Here is a 21,837-nt window from a genome sequence, read left to right on the forward strand (position 1 = left end):
TATTTAGGGGCACCGTGTGTAGCGCTATTATATTCAGGGATACAGTGTATGATACTATTATATTTGGGGGCATAGAGTGTGGTACCATAAAAATTTTCTCTTCGTTTATAGGTGCAGAAATGTTGAAAAAGTGAGCTCCCGAAGACATCTCAGCAGCAAATTTAACCATTTCCGCAGAAATGGGTCATGGCCAGGAGGCATCATAGAGTTCTGGACCAAATGGAAAAGTAAAGAGAATGACTAGAATCTGAGAAGTCGTCACCGGTGAGTCACTAAATGTAAATGTTTATTCTCCCTGTGACTGCTCAGTATTGTAGTCACTGTATGATATGCAGCGAGATGATGTGTGGGTCGTTCTTTTTTGTGAAACAGCAACTCCCAGCATATCCTTACCATCGTTCTAGCTATACTGGGAGCTGTAGTTTTATGCCGTACAAACGTATATGGTAGGGGTTAAACCAAATTTGCAAATTATCTCTGTACTGAGCTGTATTTGTACTGGTGCTGTATATATGTACTGAGCTTTGTTCTGGTGCTGTATATATATATATATATATATATATGTACTGAGCTTTGTTCTGGTGTTGTATATATGTAATGAGCTTTGTTCTGGTGTTGTATATATGTACTGAGCTTGGTTCTGGTGTTGTATTTATGTACTGAGCTTGGTTCAATGGAGCGATGTTAGAGGCTTCCATAGAGCCAGAGTACTGGAGCAGAGCCTCTACTAGTGCTCTGCCTGGAACTTCAGCTCTGCTCCGGACATCACTATCCATATATAAACAGTGATTTCAGGAACAGTGCCGTGAATAGGGCCAAAAGTGAGGATGCTCGGGAGCGCGCACGTCAACATGGTGCCGCCCCCTCAGCCTCTGTTCTTCATAGACTCCGTAGCCAGCGTCCGATGTTGCTGGCTTCAGATTCCAATTGACAACGAGCGGGGACTGCCGAAGTAGAAGAGATGGAGGATCAGCAAGACAGGGAAGAAGGCAACAGCATAGCAGACTAACGCTTACAGTAAGGTAAATACAATATATTGAAAAGTTTTTTTATTATGTCAAAAGGAACACATATAAAAAAGTTTTTTATTCTTACAGGTAACCTTTAAGCCATTAAAAACCATTAAAAAAAGTTACATTTTCTTGCCACTGTGTATTTAACGTGTTAAAAATCAACTTAAAGTTCGCTACAAAATGTTAGTTGAGTTATCAGCCCAACAAGATGACATCCATAGAGGAATGAAACAAATTTCCGGCCTAAATAAAGCTTGTGCCTTTCACTGTCATCTGTTAGCTACATTATCATCTATATATTATGTTCTGTACTGGTAAGCAATTACCATGTTGTATGACGATCTTCCTTCCATTTATTATGAAGGCGACAGACAGTATCATACCTGCACACAAATGTGAATGGTATTTAGAGGTGGCATTTCAATACCCTTAAAAAAAAACATCATAATCCAAGCAGACAAAGCACCCTTGCTTGTAATTTCATGGCCATCCTTGTCTGGCTATTTTTCGGTTGGGAGGCTGTAGAGCTGATTGTTTGTCTTTCGGCATGCTGCTGGACAATGTTATAGTATTTAAAGGACAAACCCCATTAACTTTTATTAATTTACTAACATTCTACCTTTCTATCCCAATAACGTTATGTCCTCTATTCTCTTAGTCAGGGATTGGACTCAAATTTTTATTAACAGGTTCCCTACTCATCTGACAAATGCTTGTGATATACAAGAGGATAGCGGCAGCAGGCAGAGTGTTTAACTGCTGAGTTGCTATGTCCTGCAGACTTCACTGGAGCTGTTCAGTAGGGTGAAGAGAAATGGGGTGTGACCGATAAGCCTGCCAATGACTGAGCGGGATTTAACTACAAACCGTTTCTGCAATCCAGTCCAACCCTGTTTTTAGTTCGCAAAGTATTTCACTTGTGCAAATGTATAAGTAAATAAATAACATACCCCCTAAGCAAATACTGTCACGATTCTGGGGTATGTGGACCCACTAGGACGATCCACCGTAGTGGAGTGGCAGCTGGCCAAATAACAGTCAATAGAAAGTCTAGCACAAGAGTACCTGTATGAGAGTCCAGACGGCCACAAGATGTAGCAGACACTTTAGAACAGATGATTCGTGGCACACATGATGCTTAGTGTGGCAGATGACACTGGTCGTGGCAGATGACACTGGACGTGGCAGATTACACTAGACGTGGCAGAAGACAACTCTAATACTAGACCTCATTCAGGAACAAACACAGTTACAGGATACAGGAAGCAGGATACGGGAACACTGGGAACAGGATACAACTAAGGGACCATATGCTTAAACTAAGATGGGAAGACAACAACAACGCTCAGGTAAGGAGGAAGAGGGCAGGGTCCTTTATATACAGGGTTGTGAGTAGGGATTGGATAGGGAGGTTAATACTGGTGTGCGCGCTGGCACCCTACCACAGCAGCCGAGGACAGTCTTGTGTGCCGGCGTCTCAGAGGAGGAAGACGCCGGCAAGAGCTGAGAGGCCTGCGGTTGCAGCCGTTGGCGGGTAAGTAATGCTGCCATTACAAATACAGACTCCAAACCAGACTACCTAAACAAATACAGACCCCCCTAAGGCAGTGTTTCCCAACCAGTGTTTCAAGACCCACATGTGGCTCTCAGGCCCACTACATGTGGCTCCTCAGCTGGTGGCAGCTATAAATACTATTGTGATCAAGTGAAACCAGGGTTGTCATAATTTTACTGAAGCTTTAAGAAACCACATAACTGATAGTTAATACTAGTGTAAGATTCATGTGACTCAGTCATATTTTTAATAGACTACTTCCCTTTTAATAGACCATGTGGCTAACCATCACGAGTTATATTTAAATGTCGATCGCAAGTAGAACAAGTTGGGGACCTATGCTATAAAGCAGTGGTTCCCAAACTTTCTGAGGCCGGGACCCACTTTTGGCCAAGAATTTTGTTTGGGACCCCCCACTACCGTACTTAGCTCCATTTCGTCTGATGTATGTCAATATCATTTGTAGTTAGATGCCTGTATTTAGCTCCATTCGAAAAATAAGTCCCTGCAACATTGAAAACAATGATAATTGTGCAGGCAGGGGACGGGGCAGGCTCAAGGTATCCTGTTGATTTGCGTCGCTGAGGCGCAACTATCGCCACTGATGGTGGGTCATGTGACCCGACCCATCCATCAGTGGCCATCAGAGGCATAGTTAGGGGTTTAACACAGGAGGGTGAAACACATTTGAGTGTTCCCCAACCCAGTGGGCCTCCCACAAAATATAATGACACCCTTAGTGGCCCCCACACAGTATAGCTTGGTGACCCTACACTGCGCCTGTCTGCTCCAAGCCGCTCACAGCAAAGTGAATGCTGGATCAAGGAGTCGTCAGCTCCTTGCTTCAGCATTGCATCCAACTGTATCTGCCTCCTGAGGAGGCAGATAAGTTTAAAACCAGGACATCAGTGGCTCACGACCCCCCGGAAGTCTTCACACGAACCACCAGGGGATCGTGACCCACAGTTTGGGATACGCTGCTCCAAAGTAATATTGACCATAGACCCCCTTAACTAATGCAGACCCTAGACTAGACCCCCTAAGCTGAATTCCAATATACTTTCTGTATCAATTTCTCATGGTATTTAAAATCTTTGCTTGCCACAATCATGTGATGTCGTTGCAGTTCCAGTAATCAGAGCCGTGTCTTGTAACGAGCAGTGCACCTGAGTGTAAATCACATGACCAGGACAGATTTTTATTCCCTGGAAGTGAACAATGATGTTCCTATTAAATAACAGCAAGTGGAGGTCTTAAAAATCATGAGGAATTAAAATTATCTTGGAAAATTTTTATAACTTTTCATTTTAAAAACAATAACTTTTTTTTTGCTAAAACTAGAATAACCTTTGAATGCAGAGTCTCAGATGTTTTTAGCAAGAGAGAGGCAGAAGCTCTCCCCAAAATCCTTTGAATTCTGTTGTATAGCTTACGCACTTCACTGCTGGAAACAAATTAAAGTGAATGTTCAACATTCTAACTAACTCTATGGCCATATGAAAGGAAGCAGAGCTTATGGGGAATTTTAATGCCTACAAAGATTTTGGACTTAAAAACAAAATGTTTGAAAGAGAACATTCACTTTAAAGGTGAGGTCCACCTTTGTTACCATTTTTTACTATTATTGTTCCAATGCATCAAACATGAAAAATAAAGCAATATTGTAAATAGTCTTAATAAAAAATGTCCTATCATTTTGAGTCTACAGATTTTATGCAGATCATTTTGTCTTTGTTTTTTTTTGTTTTTTCCCCAATTAATTTTTTTATCTTTATATACTGTTTGAATGAAAATCAAATATTGATATGTTCACATATATTTAAAAAACAAAACAAAAACAACCTCATGTGACCCGACCCATCCATCAGTCCATGTGTACTTTTTCACATGACTATACATGCTTTTTGTTGATTTTTTTTAGAGTGGATGTCCAGCTAAGGCAACAACGACAGAAGAAAATCCTGTTTGAATCAGGACTTATATAGATGAAAAGTCCACTTAAGGTATAAATGATCAGTCAAGGGAATCAAGGTTCAACAGGATTAAAATACCTATGCAATCTGGTGAAGAGCTTGCTGACCCTTGGATCACACTGTTAATCCTCTTACATGTAAACTGCTTTTTATTCGCCTATCATAGTGATGGCTTTCGAAGTAATAGCAAATATAATACACGCACATGTATGTGAATAAAATACATCAGAGCAAAATAATAAGAAAAATTGTTAGTATGGGAATATGCACTATATGGACAAAAGTAATGGGACACCTACATATTACACCTACAGGAGATTTTATGACATCCCATTCTAAATCCATAGGGATTATTATGTAGTTGCCCCCCCCCCCCCTTCTTTTATTTGCAGCTAAAACAGCCTCCACTCTTCTGGGAAGGTTTTCTACAAGATTTTTGTCTGTGGGAAAGTTTGCTCCTTCATCCAGAAGAGCATTTGTGAGGTCAGACACTGATGAGAGGGCCTGGCTTGCAATGCCCACAATGTAGTCAGGAAGGTAACGTTCTCCTTAGATTTGGGAAACCCAAGACTCATCCATCAGGCTGCCAGATAGAGAAGCGTGATTTATCGCTCCACAGTCAAGTTCTTCCACACTTACCCAACCATGCCTTTATGGACCCTGCTTTGTTCACTGGGGCATAGTCATGCTGGAACAGAAAAGGGCCTTCCCCAAACTGCTCCTACAAAGTTGGAAGCATACAACTGTCCAAAATATCTTTATATGCTGAATCATTAACGTTTCACTTCACTGGAACTAAGGGGCCTAGGCCAACACCTGAAAAACAACCCCATAGCATTATCCCTCCTCCACCAAACTTTACAGTTGGCACAATGCAGACAGGTAACATTCTCCTAGCATTTGCAAAACCCAGACTCATCCATCAGACTAACAGATAGAGATGGGTGATTAGTCACTCCACAGAACATATTTCTACTGCTCCATAGTCCAGTGACGGTGTGCTTTACACCACTCCATTGGACGTTTGGCATTTTGCCTGGTGTTGCATGCATCTGCTCGACCATGGAAACCCATGCCATGAAGCTCCCGGCACACAGTTTTTGTGCTGATGTTAATGCCAGAGGAGGTTTGGAGCTCTTTTATGCACTATGCTTCTCAGCACTCGGTGACCCTGCTCTGTAATTTTACGTGGTCTGCCACTTCATAACTGAGTTGCTTTAGTTCCTAAACGCTTCAACTTTCAATAATACCACTCACAGTAGATCATGGAATATCTAGGGGGAAGAAATTTCACAAACTGAATTGTTGCAACGGTCTCATCCTATTACAATACAATTCAGTGAGATCTTTAGAACGACCCATTCTTTCACAAATGTTTGTAAAGGCGACTGCATGACTAGGTGCTAGATTTTATAAACCTGTGGCAATGGGACTGAATGAAACACCTGAATTCAATGATTAAGTGGTGTGTCTCAATACTTTAGTCCAAATAGTGTATAAAAGGTCAACAGAATGCAAATTGGAAACCGTGACATTGCAATTGACAGTTTTGATGAAGCGAGAATCTGTATATTCTTAAAATACTATTGCCAACAGCAGGTTGATTTCTCGGTTCTATAATGCGCACTAAATCACCCATGAGCGATAATTACAACCCCCTTGATTTCATCACAAGGGCACTTTCCTGAATTGTAGGTAAGAGAATCGCACAGTTGTTTTGTACTTTACCTTTCAGAAATGTTGTTATTGCTACTCCTCCAAAGTGAAAATTGTATACCTAAGATGAGAAGAGGCCTTACATGTAATCTGTTTTTATTATCTATATTTTTATATATGAGAGTAGTCAGATTAGTAAACCGCTGCTCTTCAACCTACAGTATATCGTACACGTCAAAGATTCAAAAGGCAACGATATTATTGGTAAATTACAAGGCAATGTACACTCCTTTAGCCCAATATATATATAGCTTGAGAAAGGTTCTGTGACGAACTGAAACGTTGCTCACTTGAGGTGAATAAATCCACCCTATTTCATCTACCCTGAAATCCTGGTGCCGTTACTTTGCTCTATGGTATATATATATATATATATATATATATATATATATATATATATATATATATATACATATATATATATATATATATATATATATATATGTATGTATATATATATATATATATATATTGAATGGGTTTGGAATAGCACATTAAATCCCACGCAAATATTAAATTAAAGTTATCCTTTAATTATATATTGCACGCCAGAATGCCAGATAAATATTTATAGAAGCTAATACAGTAACCTAGAGTTAAACTGACATAGCAATAGGAATCTTATACATAATAACTTTGCATGATTGATTGATTCACGGAATAAATCAAAATGCAATTCTTGATATTTGCATAAATGAAAAGTCTGAAATTGTCTTGTGCTTTCATTTCATTAGACGAAACTCGGCTGAACCCGCCAGTTTCGGCAGAATCGTCTGACGATCTTATGTGTATGCGGGCCACCAGACTCTCCGGCAACAGCAGATGTTGGGGAAAAGAAAGATCAGGAATGTTTGATTTCTGCATGCCCGATCTTTTGTTCCGAAGGGAGATAAGCTCCTTCCATCAGTGTCTGGCACACTTATTCCCCTCTTCCTATTGAAATAAACATACATGATATCATTAGCTGATAAGAGTGTCCTGCTATTGTTACCCCTAACTGTAATCTGTGGGGCGACCCATCAGGGCCTTATCAATTCCTCAACCTCAGACCTTACTTGCTCATTAATAGCCATTAAGATGTACTAATGTTATAGCGATTACATGCAAAGGAAATGAAGCAGCAGTCATTTTATTTTTGGTGCTATTGTTAGAGCACTGATCGGTCATTACCAACGTCAGAGCCAGATCTGCGATTAGAAGATTACAAATCCTTTCAGGGGCATCCTAAACCACCCCCTTCTGTAATCTTGTTTCTTCTTAATCTCTACAGATAGCTTATTGAATGGAGGGGGATGTTTCTTTTTCCACTCTTTCACATTTCCACCTGCAGAGACACGAGGAGTTTCCCCACCGAGGAACTCTGTGATTGGCCAGCGGTGGAATAGTATGGTCCGTTAAGTGAATTTTTGAATGTCTTTTCATTTAGACTTTTGAAGATCACACACTGGACTCCTTGAAGACGTGGGACCTTATTTCTGGAAGACTGTTTAAAGGATTTTAAGACAATTTATCCTGATGACTGGATAAAACAGGACAATTGAATTTTTGCTGAAGACACTTTTGTATTTTTGCGAGCCACATTTTCTACACGGATAAAAATATCAAGACCTTAAGTGCTCAAAATGGGGAATATGGATGGAAAAGCAGTAGAAGAGCTAAGTGCTACAGAAATCCACCGATGGTATAAAAAGTTTATGACGGAGTGTCCATCTGGTCAGTTGACCCAACATGAATTCAAGCAGTTTTTTGGGCTCAAGAACCTTAGTCCAGCATCCAACCAATATATTGAACAAATGTTCAACACATTTGACTTTAACAAGGTAACTTGTTTATACCTTCTACTGATACACTACACTGTTGTTTATTTCATGATGTACAAAAATGTGTGTGTGTACGTGTGTGTGTGTGCGTGTGTGCGTGTGTGTGTGTGTGTGTGTGTAGATTGTAAGCCCCATTGGTAACAGGGAATGAATATATAAAATTGGAAGCCCTCTGTTTTTCATCGACATGGTACAATTATTTAAATTTAAGCAAAGTGTAAAGTCAAAAAGTTTCCGAATGCCCAAAATGTTTTTAAATTACAATGCATTAGTTTGTAAAAAAAAACTATAGTCAAGCGTAGACATTAGATATTGACGGCAAATAATTGTTCAGCCCCATTACCAAGCTCGTTGCACTAGGCCGAAAGCATATATTATGTCAACAGAGGATGGAGATAAGTACCTGCCAGGCATCTCTGGTCCCACTTATCACAGGGGAAAAACATCTGACAGATAAAAACTGGTGTGGTTATTTGCGTTACCTGACAGCAAACTTGAAGGGATTGTCTTCAGACCACTGTAGACATTAGATTGTCAGCGTATCCCACCAAAGTCTGCGGTCCACCATTTAAAATATTATGTTAGTGTCCAACTTTACTCTGTACCTTTTACACACAGTAGATATACAATAAAAAAACTTAAACTGTAAAGCAATATACATTTCATACCAGGTAAACACATTCTTTATGGTATGTAATATCCTCTTTATGGTATTTTGCTATGTTTATTGCTATGCTACAGAAAAACTGCTCTGTACTGAATTCTTTACTTCTATGCAGCAAGAAAATACTATTTTGCAGCACTGTAATCTCAAACTGCTGTATATGGGAACATGTCACGTTGAGTGATAGTGTAAATCTAAAAACTCAATTTACTCGTAAAAATATTAGCAAGGCCTCATGCAGTCATGTCAACATGGAGTATATTCTTTAGCATTAAATTAGTGAGGTATTCTTCCCTTAAAGATATGCTTCTAGGGGAAAATGCTTCCATAATACCTTTGTATGAATCCAAACAGAACCTATGTATTATGCCGCTGTATGTCTTATTAGTGTTATTTTGGCGCTATCTTGATACTTTATTAGAATGTTTCAGCAAATCTAAAAAATGTGCCATTATATTTAGAGTCTTAGTCGTGGTAGTTGAGAGTAATGGCCATATTGAATGCCTGTTGTTGAATGTCTGTTCTACTGTATGTTGCCGTTTTCTGCCCCTTTGAAGAAAAAATTCTCCTTGATCACAAAATGGTTCCACCTTGTGGTCTTTTAACAGTTTGCGATAGTGAATCATTCACATAGAACTTAATGACTTGATATGAAACTAAGCCAGGTTAAGGGTGTCCATGGTGCAGAATTGTTCTTTTACAGGGCATTTCCGCACCAACCTTTATCACCCCGCCATCACATGCCTTCCTGGTTTCACACAATGTCCCAAGACTATCTGACCACCACAGAAACATATTTGAATGATCCATAAAACTCTGTTAATATGTGAGCAATACTTTAGCAAAAAGCTTGACAGTTAATGCAGCTGCCTTATTCTCTTTTTAAACTGTCTTCTTGGGTTGGTAGCAGGGCTGGGGCTCTGGCAATATTACTAATATTCCTTGAACCTGATTCTTCATTTTCATAGATACATGATCCTTTGCAGAATGGTAATGGGTGGGTTTATCTATGACTATAAAGAATTGTGTATACAGTAATGTACCAAACAGACTCCATTATAACTCCCTTAAAGGGGTATTCCAGTTATGGTGATCAGTGGGGGTGCCAGCGGTTGGACCTCCACCGATTTAGCATTTTTCACCACTTCAATGGAGAGGTAAAAAATGCTAAAGGCTGGAATGAGGAAGAGTGATGCAATAACAGCGCTGGGCAAGAGGCACTGAAATCAATTTTCCTGCGGCATCCCAGCAGCCTGCATTCTGCTGACAGTTTTACAAGACATGTATTAAATTCCCACTTCTGACTTGATCTAGTATTGAATCACTCCTGACCATAAAAGTAGCATTTACAATAACGGAACTATATTGAAGAATTTCTGTATGTGTAGTCTCCTAAAATATGTTTTAAACGGCAGAGCCACAAAAAGGCTAATGTTGGCTTTAAACGTAAAATAGCTGTAGTTTAAATGCTTTTTCGGCCAACAGCTATATCTCCCAGCCTCCCTATTAACATGCTGCTTTGGCTCAGTCACGTATACATGTTTATTTTACTGGGGAGAGGGAGACAAGATTTTCAAGAATATTAAAGGTTGTATGAGTTTAGAAAAACATCATTGCTTTCTTCCAAAAATAGTGATACTCTTTGTATAGTATTTAAGTGAAAGAGGTTGGCTGCAATACCACACATAGACAAGAGTGGCACTGTTTCTGGAACAAAACGTTATTTTAATTTCATACCACCCCTTAAGAAGAAGCATACACACTTGAAATACATTTGTTCTATGTACACATATGTACTTCATATGAGAGTTTTAAATATATTAAAGAGGACATGTCACCCCTCCAGACATGTCTCTTTCAGTAAATACTTGTAACTTCCGTGAAATAACAATTCAGGAACATCTTTTCTAAGAACTCTGTATTGTGCCCTTCCTCTGTTATTCCACCTAGAAATGTATGTATAAATTGACAACTTGGTGTTACCATACCCCTTGTTAATGGGGTGTGTCTCCACACAGTCTTGCACATTCAGTACTCATTGGACAGTGTCAGACTGTGTAGCAACAAACCTCTAACGTAACACAAAGTTGTCAATTTATTGTTAAATTTCTCAGAGGAATAACAGAGGAGCAGCACAACGCAGAATTCTAAGAAAAGATGCTCCAGAATTGTTATTTAATGGAGGATACAAGTATTTACTAAAACAGGAGAGCTGATACGTCTTCTTTAAGTATACTATTTGTATTAGCGCACTAAGGCCTCACTTACACGAGTGTGTGCGTTTTGCGCGCGCAAAAAATGCAGCGTTTTGTGTGCGCAAAAGGCACTTGACAGCTCCGTGTGTCATCAGTGTATGATGCGCGGCTGCGTGATTTTCGCGCAGCCGCCATCATAGAGATGAGGCTAGTCGACGTCAGTCACTGTCCATGGTGCTGAAAGAGTTAACTGATCGGCAGTAACTCTTTCAGCACCCTCGACAGTGCATTCCGATCACCATATCGCGTAACCTGTTCAAAAAAAAAGAGGTTCGTACTTACCGAGAACTTCCCGGCCGTTGCCTTGGTGACGCGTCCTTGGTGACGCGCCCTTGGTGACGCGCCTCTCTTGACATCTGGCCCCACCTCCCTGGATGACGCGGCAGTCCATGTGACCGCTGCAGCCTGTGCTTGGCTCGTGATTGGCTGCAGCTGTCACTTGGACTGAATTGTCATCCCGGGAGGTCAGACTGGAGGAAGAAGCCGGGAGTTATCGGTAAGTCAGAACTTTTTTTTTTTTTTGACACGTTCAAGTATATTGGAATCGGAAGTCACTGTCCAGGGTGCTGAACCAGTTTAACTCTTTCAGCACCCTGCACAGTGACTGTCTCCTGCCGGGTTCGGTCAAAACGAGTTCGGCCGAACCCGGTAAAGTTCGGTTCGCTCATGTCTAAGACACTCCGTTCGGATGTTTGTAAACAGAAAATCACGTGGTGCTTTTCTGTTTACATTCAGTTTGACAGCTCTTGCGCGAATCACGCAGTTCGCACGGAAGTGCTTCTGTGCGGCATGCGTGGTTTTCACGCACCCATTGACTTCAATGGGTGCGTGATGCGCGAAAAACGCACGATTATAGAACATGTCGTGAGTTTTACGCCATGCACTCGCGCAGCGCAAAATTCACGCATCGTCTGCACTGCCCCATAGAGTAATATAGGTGAGTACGACACGCGTGAAAAGCACGCGCGTCGCACGCGCGTATATTACGCTCGTGTAAATGAGGCCTAAATCTATTAAAGTGGTATTCCCAACTGAAACATTTCTGGCATATCCACAGGATCCAGGCGGAGAATGGATGAAGAGAGTGTGCAGCCATCTCTCCTATCATTTGTAGATAGATAGAAAGATCTATAAATATATATATATATATATATATATATATATAATATTGGATATATATACCAAATGTTCTTCTTTTTTTTTTAGGATGGTTATATGGATTTTATGGAGTATGTTGCTGCTTTGAGCTTAGTGCTGAAAGGCAAAGTGGAGCAAAAGCTGCGGTGGTACTTTAAACTCTATGATGTGGATGGAAATGGCTGCATTGACAGAGGAGAACTTCTCAATATTATAAAGGTGAGCCAATCTAATACATCAGACCTGTAAATTGTATAAATTATAGTTCAACTATGCCAAATACACATTTTTCAGTTGAAGTCTCCAAATATCAACCAAATCCACTGTTGTTTTTTTTTCAGGCTATCAGGGCTATTAACCGGTGTACTGATGAGATGACTGCAGAGGAATTCACAGATATGGTTTTTGACAAAATTGACATTAATGGCGACGGTGAGTAATCTACATTTTTTTTTTCTTAAACTGCACTTACATAAGGTACTTTGACCTATCTGGTAATATGCTTGCTGCCTAATAAGACTATCGAGCTGCTTTAGTATAACTTGTACCTACCAGGACATTCCACTAGAGGTCGCACTAATACAGATTACTAATACAAATATTAGTAGTAGTAAGTGGTATTTATATAGCACAAACATATCATGCAGCACATTTCAATAAGGAGTAGCAGTAAAAATACAAGTAAACATGTTGAAAAACATACAAAAAAATCTGACATTAAAAACAAAATGTATCCAAATTAATTTTAAATAAACATTTGCACATATTTATTTTTTGCAACTGTGAACGAGCAGAGATTTTAACTGTTGAGTTTGGGGGTTAATCTTCTATATTAAAGTTAATTTATTTGTATTGAATTTATAGAAGTAGTCTGGTATAGAAAGTCCATTTTCAATTGCCCCTTTAAAGAATTCTGAGTTAATAGCTGGGAGTCCACCGCTTAAGACCATCCACTCTTAGCCAGAGCAGTAAGAGGCTACAAAGTGAGGCTATAACACTGGAGGACCCAGCCTGTTGTTGCATCACATGAACAGCCTATTGATTTCAAAGGAAACAGTGAATTGCTTCATTTCCCCTGTGGAGGCGCTGCAAGAGAATTGAACACTTGCTGCCGTGTCAACCCCTTTAGGACCTCAAGATTTTAAAGATGCAAAATGTATTTTTTTTTTACATTGTACCTATGTTTTTTCTAGGTGAACTATCTTTGGAAGAATTTATGGAAGGAGTACAGAAGGATGAGATGCTCTTGGATGTGCTGACCCGCAGTTTAGACCTGAAACACATTATCCATATGATTCAGAATGATGGTAAAAGGATGGACATGACAGAACGACCACTTAAAGAAATCACAACTGAAGACTCAGTTCCCTGAGTCAGAAGAAATAATGTCTGTGCTTCTATTATTTTGTATTCCTTTTTTGTGAACTTTGCCTATGATATGCCCAGAATGGATTATTTCAAACTACCTGCACCAGGACAGGTGCCATCTTCAAATGGCTTGGTACTGTACAGAGGGTACACAGGTCTACACAACCTTTATTTAAATCCAGAAATTACATAAAGGGTTTAGAATTCATTTCATGACCTATGCTATAGAGGGATTGCCGATCTAAGTCAATACAAGTATGGTACAACACTTCTAGCAGTGCAAGGAAACTGTATAATATTTTGTAGTGCATGTTGTGATCATATTTTGCTTAACCAACCGTCACCATATTATTTATGTCTGTATGTGACCTGGGCATGGTTACGGTTCTACTGGCAGGTGCTTTAAAAAAAAGGGGTAACAGTGTCTTCCTCAGGGAGGTTATCGCAGAATGGGTGGCAGGATTTCTCGATAAATCTACAGTGGATGGCACCACATAAAGTATGTTATATACCTTGTAGGTATTGGTGATATGTGTAATACATGCACTGTTATAAGATATATATATTTATATTTTAGTGTCATGTAGTATAAGACTGTGAAATATGTCATTAGATGTGGGGCTATAGTCATCTTTTTCCATTTGTTCTGTTCTTTGTGCATATTAGGGGTTCTATAGTTATATACAGGGGTAGACATGTACAGCATGGGCATCTGCACATATGCCTCTCTATAGGACTAAAATAAATGCATAGGCATTTAAAAAAAATGCTGCCATTTTTACATGCCAGACAAAAACCCTGAGTGAAGGAGGCCTAAAGCCTTATTTGGGGAAGGTTTTTCCGTATCTCACAAGACAATATTTGATCCCATCCTTGGCTCCAAATGTGCAACTTCTAGATAAAGACATAATACATTAATGTAAAACTACCCGTACACAGAGATATTGTGGCCAGTTCCTCATGACAGAACGAATTGTAGAGTCTACCCACACTATTAAACAAAATTTATACTCTGTCATTTTTATTTACGTGTGTCGTTACTATTAGTTTTTTACTTACATTATAGAATTTTTTGAAATGTTCTTAAAATCATATGAAAACCCTTTACGTTTCGGAAGCTACAGTGAAGATTTACGGTGCAGATGATCTTCAGGTTTTTTTTTGTGGTGTCGTTATAGCTCACCACAATATATTAGTAACGGTTTTAGGGCTCATTAACAATGGGTCACGGCATTGTACATGAAAGCAAGATTTCGGGCCAAAATGTTTAGGAGAACAACTGTGTATAAAAGTCTTTTAGGTGCTGGCGATTGCAGTTTCAACGTTACCAACCAAGCATCATTATCATTATGGAAAGACTCAATTATTTACCCAGATAGTACGATATCTGATAATTAAACAGAATATAATCTCAATTTGCTCTTGGTTATAAACATAAAATATCCAGCTATAATAAAGCTATATGTGGATTTTATTTAAGGTTGCAATCCCGATACTTATGATATGAGCTGTTTATAAGGCGGAATTACAGAAAGCAAATGGGTTTTCTCTGTTCATGGATATCCATTGCAATAATATATTACACTGATTTTTTTTTTTTTAGGTACCAACGTATTTTCAGCTTTATGACTGACCATTTTTGTATTTATATTTTGTACTATTGACAGTTGGGTTGTATTGTCTGTTCTGAAAAATTTAACTGTCCTGTACAAACAATAAATCTACATTTTCTCATATATTTGATTATTTTTTAATAGAATGTAAAAAAGGTGATAAAAGTGGCTCTACGACCATATAATAAAACGTACATGTGCTCATCACTACAACACATTTTAATCAGATGTTAAATACAAATAAACTATATTTGATAGATCATGTGATTGACAAGGGAACAAACTTTGGTATGAATCGTAATCATAGTCAACTAAGCTAGTAAGATCCAAAACACTCAATAAAAGTAATACAAAAAAGTGACCTACTTGAAGTTACTGTATGATCACCGTTGAACACAATTTTAGCCTTTACATAAAATTAATCTCCACAAGGAGTTGAGTCACTTTGTAAATATATTGCATCACAAATCTTGTTTGATTCTGAGTTACAGTCTTTATTGTACTCCAGAACTGCATTCACAATTCTATAGTCTTCAGAGCTGAAATCTCGCAGCATTCTTTAATGGTTCAATGTCTATACTCCGCTTGTATGAAGCGCTCTATATTATTCTAAAGTAGGAAAAATGAACTTTTCAAGTTGAGTTACCAAATCAGCAGAGAAATGTTTCCCATTTTTAATGTTTATTTCATTATGTCTTCTCTTTACTACAGACTTTGCTAACATGTCATTTAGATATTAAAGTTGTAAACCTGCGAAAGTGATTTTTAAAAAAAATAAAAACGTCAGTCAGTGTGTTTTATGCAACTTTAAAATTAGTTTTTATTAAAAATTATTATAACTTTTTGAGATACAGCTGTTTTTTATCCTGTATACAGAGCAGCTGTATCATTCGCTATGACCAGAATCCGTCAGTCCCGCGGAACTGACGGGTTCAGTGGCTCTGACACGCACAACCCACCTGCAATATATCACATCTAAGTTATGAACTTAGATGTGATGGATAATAGGTGGATCCCGCAGACCTGACGGGTACAGGATTCAGCGTAAGGCTGGGTTCACACGACCTATTTTCAGACGTAAACGAGGCGTTTTATGGCTCGTTTTACGGCTGAAAATAGGGATACAATACGTCGGCAAACATCTGCCCATTCATCTGAATGGGTTTGCCGACGTACTGTGCAGACAACCTGTCATTTACGCGTCGTCGTTTGACAGCTGTCAAACGACGACGCGTAAAAGTACAGCCTCGTCAAAAGAAGTGCAGGACACTTCTTTCAGACGTAATTTGAGCCGTTCTTCATTGAACTCAATAAAGCACAGCTCAAAATTTACGGCTGTCAGAGAAGCCTCGCAAAATGCGAGGAGGAGCATTTACGTCTGAAACGAGGCAGCTGTTTTCTCCTGAAAACAGTCTGTCTTTTCAGACGTAAAAGCCTGCTACCGTGTGCAAATACCCTAAGATACAGCTGCTCTGTATACAGGATACAAAGCAGCTGTATCACAAAAAGTTAAAATAATTTTTAATAAAAATTCATTATAAAGTTGCATAAAACCCACTGATAGACATTTTTATTAAAAAAATGTATTTAAGGGTGTTGTAAAATAGTGCCTGTCAAGCTGTTGTAGAAGCACAAGCTGTGGTTGCTGTGCTGATGTAGGAAGAATGAGTGATTGCTCACCAACCAACTGGGATCATATAAGGATCTGGAAGCGTCACTGAAAGTTATTTTTAAATAAAAACTAAGAAAAAAAACTTTCAATTTGGATATATTAGCAACATAGACACTTTGTTCATGAAGACTTGTCATGAGACAATCCATATAAAGAATAACAGCGGGCAATTGCACTCCCCACAGTCTGTCTCAGCAGACTGCAGGAGGTATTATTAATTTAGGAGGCACAGAGGTGATTATTACTTTGGGGGCAGTAGTACTGGGATGTTGCACAAAGGGGCATACTATTTCTCTGTACGGGCACAGGGGGTAGCAGCAGCATAGGAGGATTGTGTGCAAAATAAGAGTCACTAGCTTTTATACCCGGCGTTGCTCGGGAGGTTGACTTAGGCCTTATTCACACGACAGGGTCCGAGTGTCGGACGATTAAATCGGCCATTTTGGGCCGTTTTTCCCGGCCGGTTTGCATCCGTTTTGCATCCGTTTTTTTCCCTGTCCGTTTTAAAATCGGATGAATTTCATTTGTAAATTGTTGCCACACACTTCCCTCTGTAGATAATGCCACACACTACCCTCTGTAGATACTGTCACAGCCCCCTGTAGGTAGTGCCACACTGCCCCCTGTAGGTAGTGCCACACAGCCCCCTGTAGGTAGTGCCACCAGCCCCCTGTTGGTAATGCCACACAGCCCCCTGTAATACCACACATCCCCCTGTAGGTTGTGCCATAAAGCCCCTGTAGGTAGTGGCACACAACCCTCTGTAGGTTCTGCCACACAGCCCCTTGTAGGTAGTGGCACACAGCCCCCTGTAGGTAATGCCACACTGCCCTCTGTAGGTAATGCCACACAGCCCCCTGTAGGTAATGCCACACAGCCCCCCATGGGTAATGCCACACAGCCCCCTGCAGGTAGGGAGCCGGGCGGCTGGGAGAATGGACAAAAATAGGGCATGTCCCATTTTTTGACAGCCGGGCTTCCCGGGCCATCAAAAAATCAGTTGTGTGAATAGCCCCATTAGGGGTCTATTGTTCCTACTACAGCCGTGTGACGGCCGTTTTTTTCAACGCCCGTCACACGGCCGGGAAACTCTGTAGTGTGTATAAGGCTTAAGATGGCCTCTGTAGGAGCGCCATGCACACGCGTCAGACACCGGCGCCATGTTGAATGACGCGGGACTCCGCGCACGCCCAGTGCAGCACAAGAACACCCGCCCGCGCACAATGCGCACGCGCCAGAGTCACCCCACATCGCGGCCCTCCGCGCATGCCCAATGCGACGGCCGGGGGCAGGGCCAAGCACCACACCTCGCGTACCTAGTGCGCATGCATCGGGGCGGACACCAGGAGAAACATGGAGCGGCTCCCTGCGCATGCACAGTACGACGGGCGCCGGACGCCTCAAGTCCAATTAGGCCTGATTCACACGAGCGCTGCGAGGTGCATCCGTGCTCAAGTCCGAAGTGCATCCGTGCTCAGAGCTGCGGGATGCGATGTCACGCATCCCCTATAGTTGAGAGTCTATGGAGGGATGCGTGATGCGTGCAAAGAACGGACATGTCCTATTTTCCCACGGACCCTTCACACGGTCCGTTGAAACAATGGCTGTGTGAACGGCCACATTGAATTACATAGGTCCGTAGGACGGCCGCTGTTTCAACGGCCGTCCCACGGACGTTAAACACGCTCATGTAAATAAGGCCAAACAGAGGAACGATGCAGCTCCAGGGAAAGTTAATGTGTGTAGTGGTGTATGCGATAACCACAATGTGTGCCCTGCTTATAATAATTATAAATGGTACATAAGAAGTGTGTGTTATTAGAAGTTGGTGATGATAGAAAGAATCCATAGCCATCAATATTATGTAGGAATAAAGACAACTTCCCCCTTGGCACATCCTGTTAGTATGATCCATTTTAAACCAATGAAAAATTGGGCTTCAAACAAACTTTCGAAAATATACTGTATATATAAGATGGCTGGAACTTGGAAGAAGTCAAGAAGGGAAAGAAAAGACATCACCTGTAAGTCATTGGATGTAACTGTACTGTTTTAACTTTTCACTGTGTAGAACTGGTACCATTATTGGGGGCTGCATTATTTAGAGTTATGGGGGGGCGGTACAAAACATATGTCTTGAGGTTTGTGATCTTTTTAGACCCCAGCAACGCCCATGGCTACTTCTACCTAGCAATGCCGCTGAAAACTACGGGTGGGCCATAACGAGAAGTTGCCAGGAAGAGGGAGGGGGGGCCCAAGCTTAACTTTGCACTAGGGCCCAAGAGCCTTTAGCTACGCCCCTGATTAAATGGGTTGTCTCATCATGGAAAACCTCTTTAATATGAGAGTCCTGTTCCTGAGATCCCTGATAAACAGCTGTTTTTGCAGGCAGAAGTGTTGTCTGGTTATACGTTTCATCTGCAGCGTCTGGACAGAAATAACGCTTTTTATGGCGAATATGTTGGTTTTACTATGTTAATAAACATATCTGCGAAGCTTGGGCTAAAGTAAAGAAAAGTGTTCATTAACCCGTTAGTGACCAGCCCATAGTCTTTTTACGTCGGTCACTAACGGGCCTTATTCCGATGCCATAGACTTTTTACGTCGCGGCATCGGAATAAGTAAACAGAGCAGGGAGCTGTCAAATTTCCCTGCTCTCAGCTGCTAGAGGCAGCTGAGGGCTGGGAGCGTCCCTGCTCTGCCGTGTGAGATCGATATTATTATCGATCTCACCCGTTTAACCCCTCAGATCCGGTACTCAATAGCGTGCTCCGCACCTGAGTGGTTTTGGAGAGAGGGAGGAAGCTCCCTCTCATCCCACCGACACCCGGCGATACGATCGCCGAGTGTCTGTGTCTCCCATGGCAGCCGGGGGGCTAATAAAGGCCCCAGGTCTGCCTGTAATGAATGCCTGCTAGATCATGCCACAGGCATGACCTAGCAGATGCCTGTCCGTTTTAAACGGACAGGCATAATACACTGCAATACTTCTGTATTGCAGTGTATTATAATAGCAATTGCAGAATCGCATATTAAAGTCCCCTAGTGGGACTAGTAAAAAAGTTTAAAAAAAAGTTTAATAAAGTTAATAAAAAAAAATTTGGAAAAATTTTTAAAAACCCACTTTTTCCCCTTACAAACTGCTTTAGTATTAAGAAACCAAAATAAAGTAAAAAAGTTACACATATTTGGTATCGCCGCATCTGTAACGACCCCGACTATAAAGCTATTACATTACTTAACCCGCACGGTGAACGCCGTAAAAAATTAAATAAAAAACATCGGAAAAATTGCTGTTTTCTGTGAATCCTGACTTTAAAAAAATGTGATTAAAAAAGCGATCAAAAAGTCGCATCTACTCCAAAATGGTACCAATAAAAACTACAAGTCGTCCCGCAAAAAAAAAAGCCCTCATACAACTGCATCGGCGAAAAAATAAAACCGTTACGGCTCTTCAAATATGGAGACACAAAAACAAATAATTTTGAAAAAAAAGCGTTTTTACTGTGTAAAAGTAGTAAAACACGTTGCTCTAACGGCCAGGAACAGCGATTGCACTGTTCCTGGTAGTTTAACTAGTTAAATGGCGCGGTCAATAGCGACCGCGGCATTTATAGTGGTTTTCCCATGAAGGACATTTACGACATATCCACAGGATATGTCATAAATGTCAGATAGATGTGGGTCCCACCTCTGGGACCCACATCTATCTCTAGAACGTGGCCCCCTAAACCCCGTTCTATCTTACCAGGCTCCGCTGTCTTCCGGCCATTTACTGGTTACATGGTCGAGTTACTCGCTGAGCTACGCAGTTTCCGTAGAAGTGAATAGTAGTTACGGAAATGGCGTAGCTCGCATACTACACTGCTTCTGTAACTGCCATTTACTACTATGGGAGTTACGGAAACAGCGTAACTCAGCAAGTTATGCTGTTTCCGTAACTCCCATACAACTGAATAGTAGTTACGGAAACAGCGTAGCATGCTACGCTGCTTCTGTAACTGCCATTCACTACTATGTATTGCAGTGTATTGTACCAGCGATCTAATGATCGCTGGCTCTAGTCCCCTAGGGGAACTAATAAAATGTGTGAAAAAAGTTAGATAAATTTTCAGGAGTGTAAAAAATTGTTAAAAGTTAAAAAAAAACTTTTCCCAAGCACAATGTAAAAATAAAAAAAGAATAAAAAAAATTGGTATCGCTGCACCTGTAAAAGTCTGAAACTATTACAATATATAATTATTTGACACAGTGAACGACGTAAAAAAAAAAAATGAAAACCCCAGAATCGTTGTCTTTTGGTCACCATAGCGCTAAAAAGAATGAAATAAAATGTGATAAAAAAATCGTATGTACCAAAAAAATGGTGCTAATAAAAACTACAGATCGTCCCGCAAAAATTAAGCCCTCACACCGCTCAAACCATGGAAATATATAAGTTATGGTGAAACCGAACAAATTTTTTTTTTTTAACCAATATTTTTGTTCTTTGTAAAAGAAGTAAAGTATGAAATGTTTTCCTATTTGCTGTTCTCTAAAACCCGGGTGCGTCTTATAGTCTGAAAAATATGGTAATACTTTGTTTTGGGTAGAAGTCTATCAGAATGGCACATGTTGACTTGGCAATTGTTGCCCACTCTTCCTTGCAAAACAAAGATTTTCAAAGGGTTTCAGGTCTGGGCTCTGGCTGGGCCATCCCAAAAGTTTGATCTTCTTCTGGGGAAGCCATTCTTTGGTTGATTTGAAGATATGCTTTGGGTTGTTGTCATGCTGAAAGGTGAAATTCCTCTTCATCTTCTTAGCAGAGGCCTGCAGTTTTTGTGTCAATATTGCCTGATATTTGGAACTGTTCATAATCCCCTCAATCTTGAATAAAGCCCCAGTTCCAGCTGCAGAAAAACAGCCCCAAAGCATAATGCTGCCTCCTCCATGCTTCACGGTGGGTATGGTGTTCTTTTGGTGATGTGCAGTGTTGACTTTGCGACAAACATACCTTTGGAATTATGGCCAAAAAGTTCAACCTTGGTCTCATCAGACCATAACACATTTTC

The 21,837-nt window shown here is 40.4% G+C and overlaps 1 protein-coding gene across 3 annotated transcripts in view; it reads left to right on the forward strand.

The window, feature by feature from the left end:
• The window catches only part of GUCA1A (guanylate cyclase activator 1A), a 28,131-nt gene extending 12,912 nt beyond the window's left edge, over nucleotides 1-15,219 (forward strand). For 2 of the 3 annotated variants that reach the window (XM_075850692.1, XM_075850693.1), the window contains 5 exons: nucleotides 4,490-4,571; nucleotides 7,684-8,077; nucleotides 12,203-12,352; nucleotides 12,475-12,565; nucleotides 13,327-15,219. In XM_075850692.1, coding sequence (XP_075706807.1) covers nucleotides 7,880-8,077; nucleotides 12,203-12,352; nucleotides 12,475-12,565; nucleotides 13,327-13,505 — 618 coding nt within the window. In that variant the 5' untranslated portion in view covers nucleotides 4,490-4,571; nucleotides 7,684-7,879 and the 3' untranslated portion in view covers nucleotides 13,506-15,219. Of the gene's footprint in view, nucleotides 1-132; nucleotides 265-4,489; nucleotides 4,572-7,683; nucleotides 8,078-12,202; nucleotides 12,353-12,474; nucleotides 12,566-13,326 lie in introns of those variants that run through there. The other variant, XM_075850694.1, reaches the window with a different exon arrangement.
• Nucleotides 15,220-21,837: the final 6,618 nt, after the last annotated feature.

The sequence above is a fragment of the Rhinoderma darwinii genome, chromosome 2 (assembly GCF_050947455.1).
Source record: "Rhinoderma darwinii isolate aRhiDar2 chromosome 2, aRhiDar2.hap1, whole genome shotgun sequence".
NCBI lineage: Eukaryota > Metazoa > Chordata > Amphibia > Anura > Rhinodermatidae > Rhinoderma > Rhinoderma darwinii.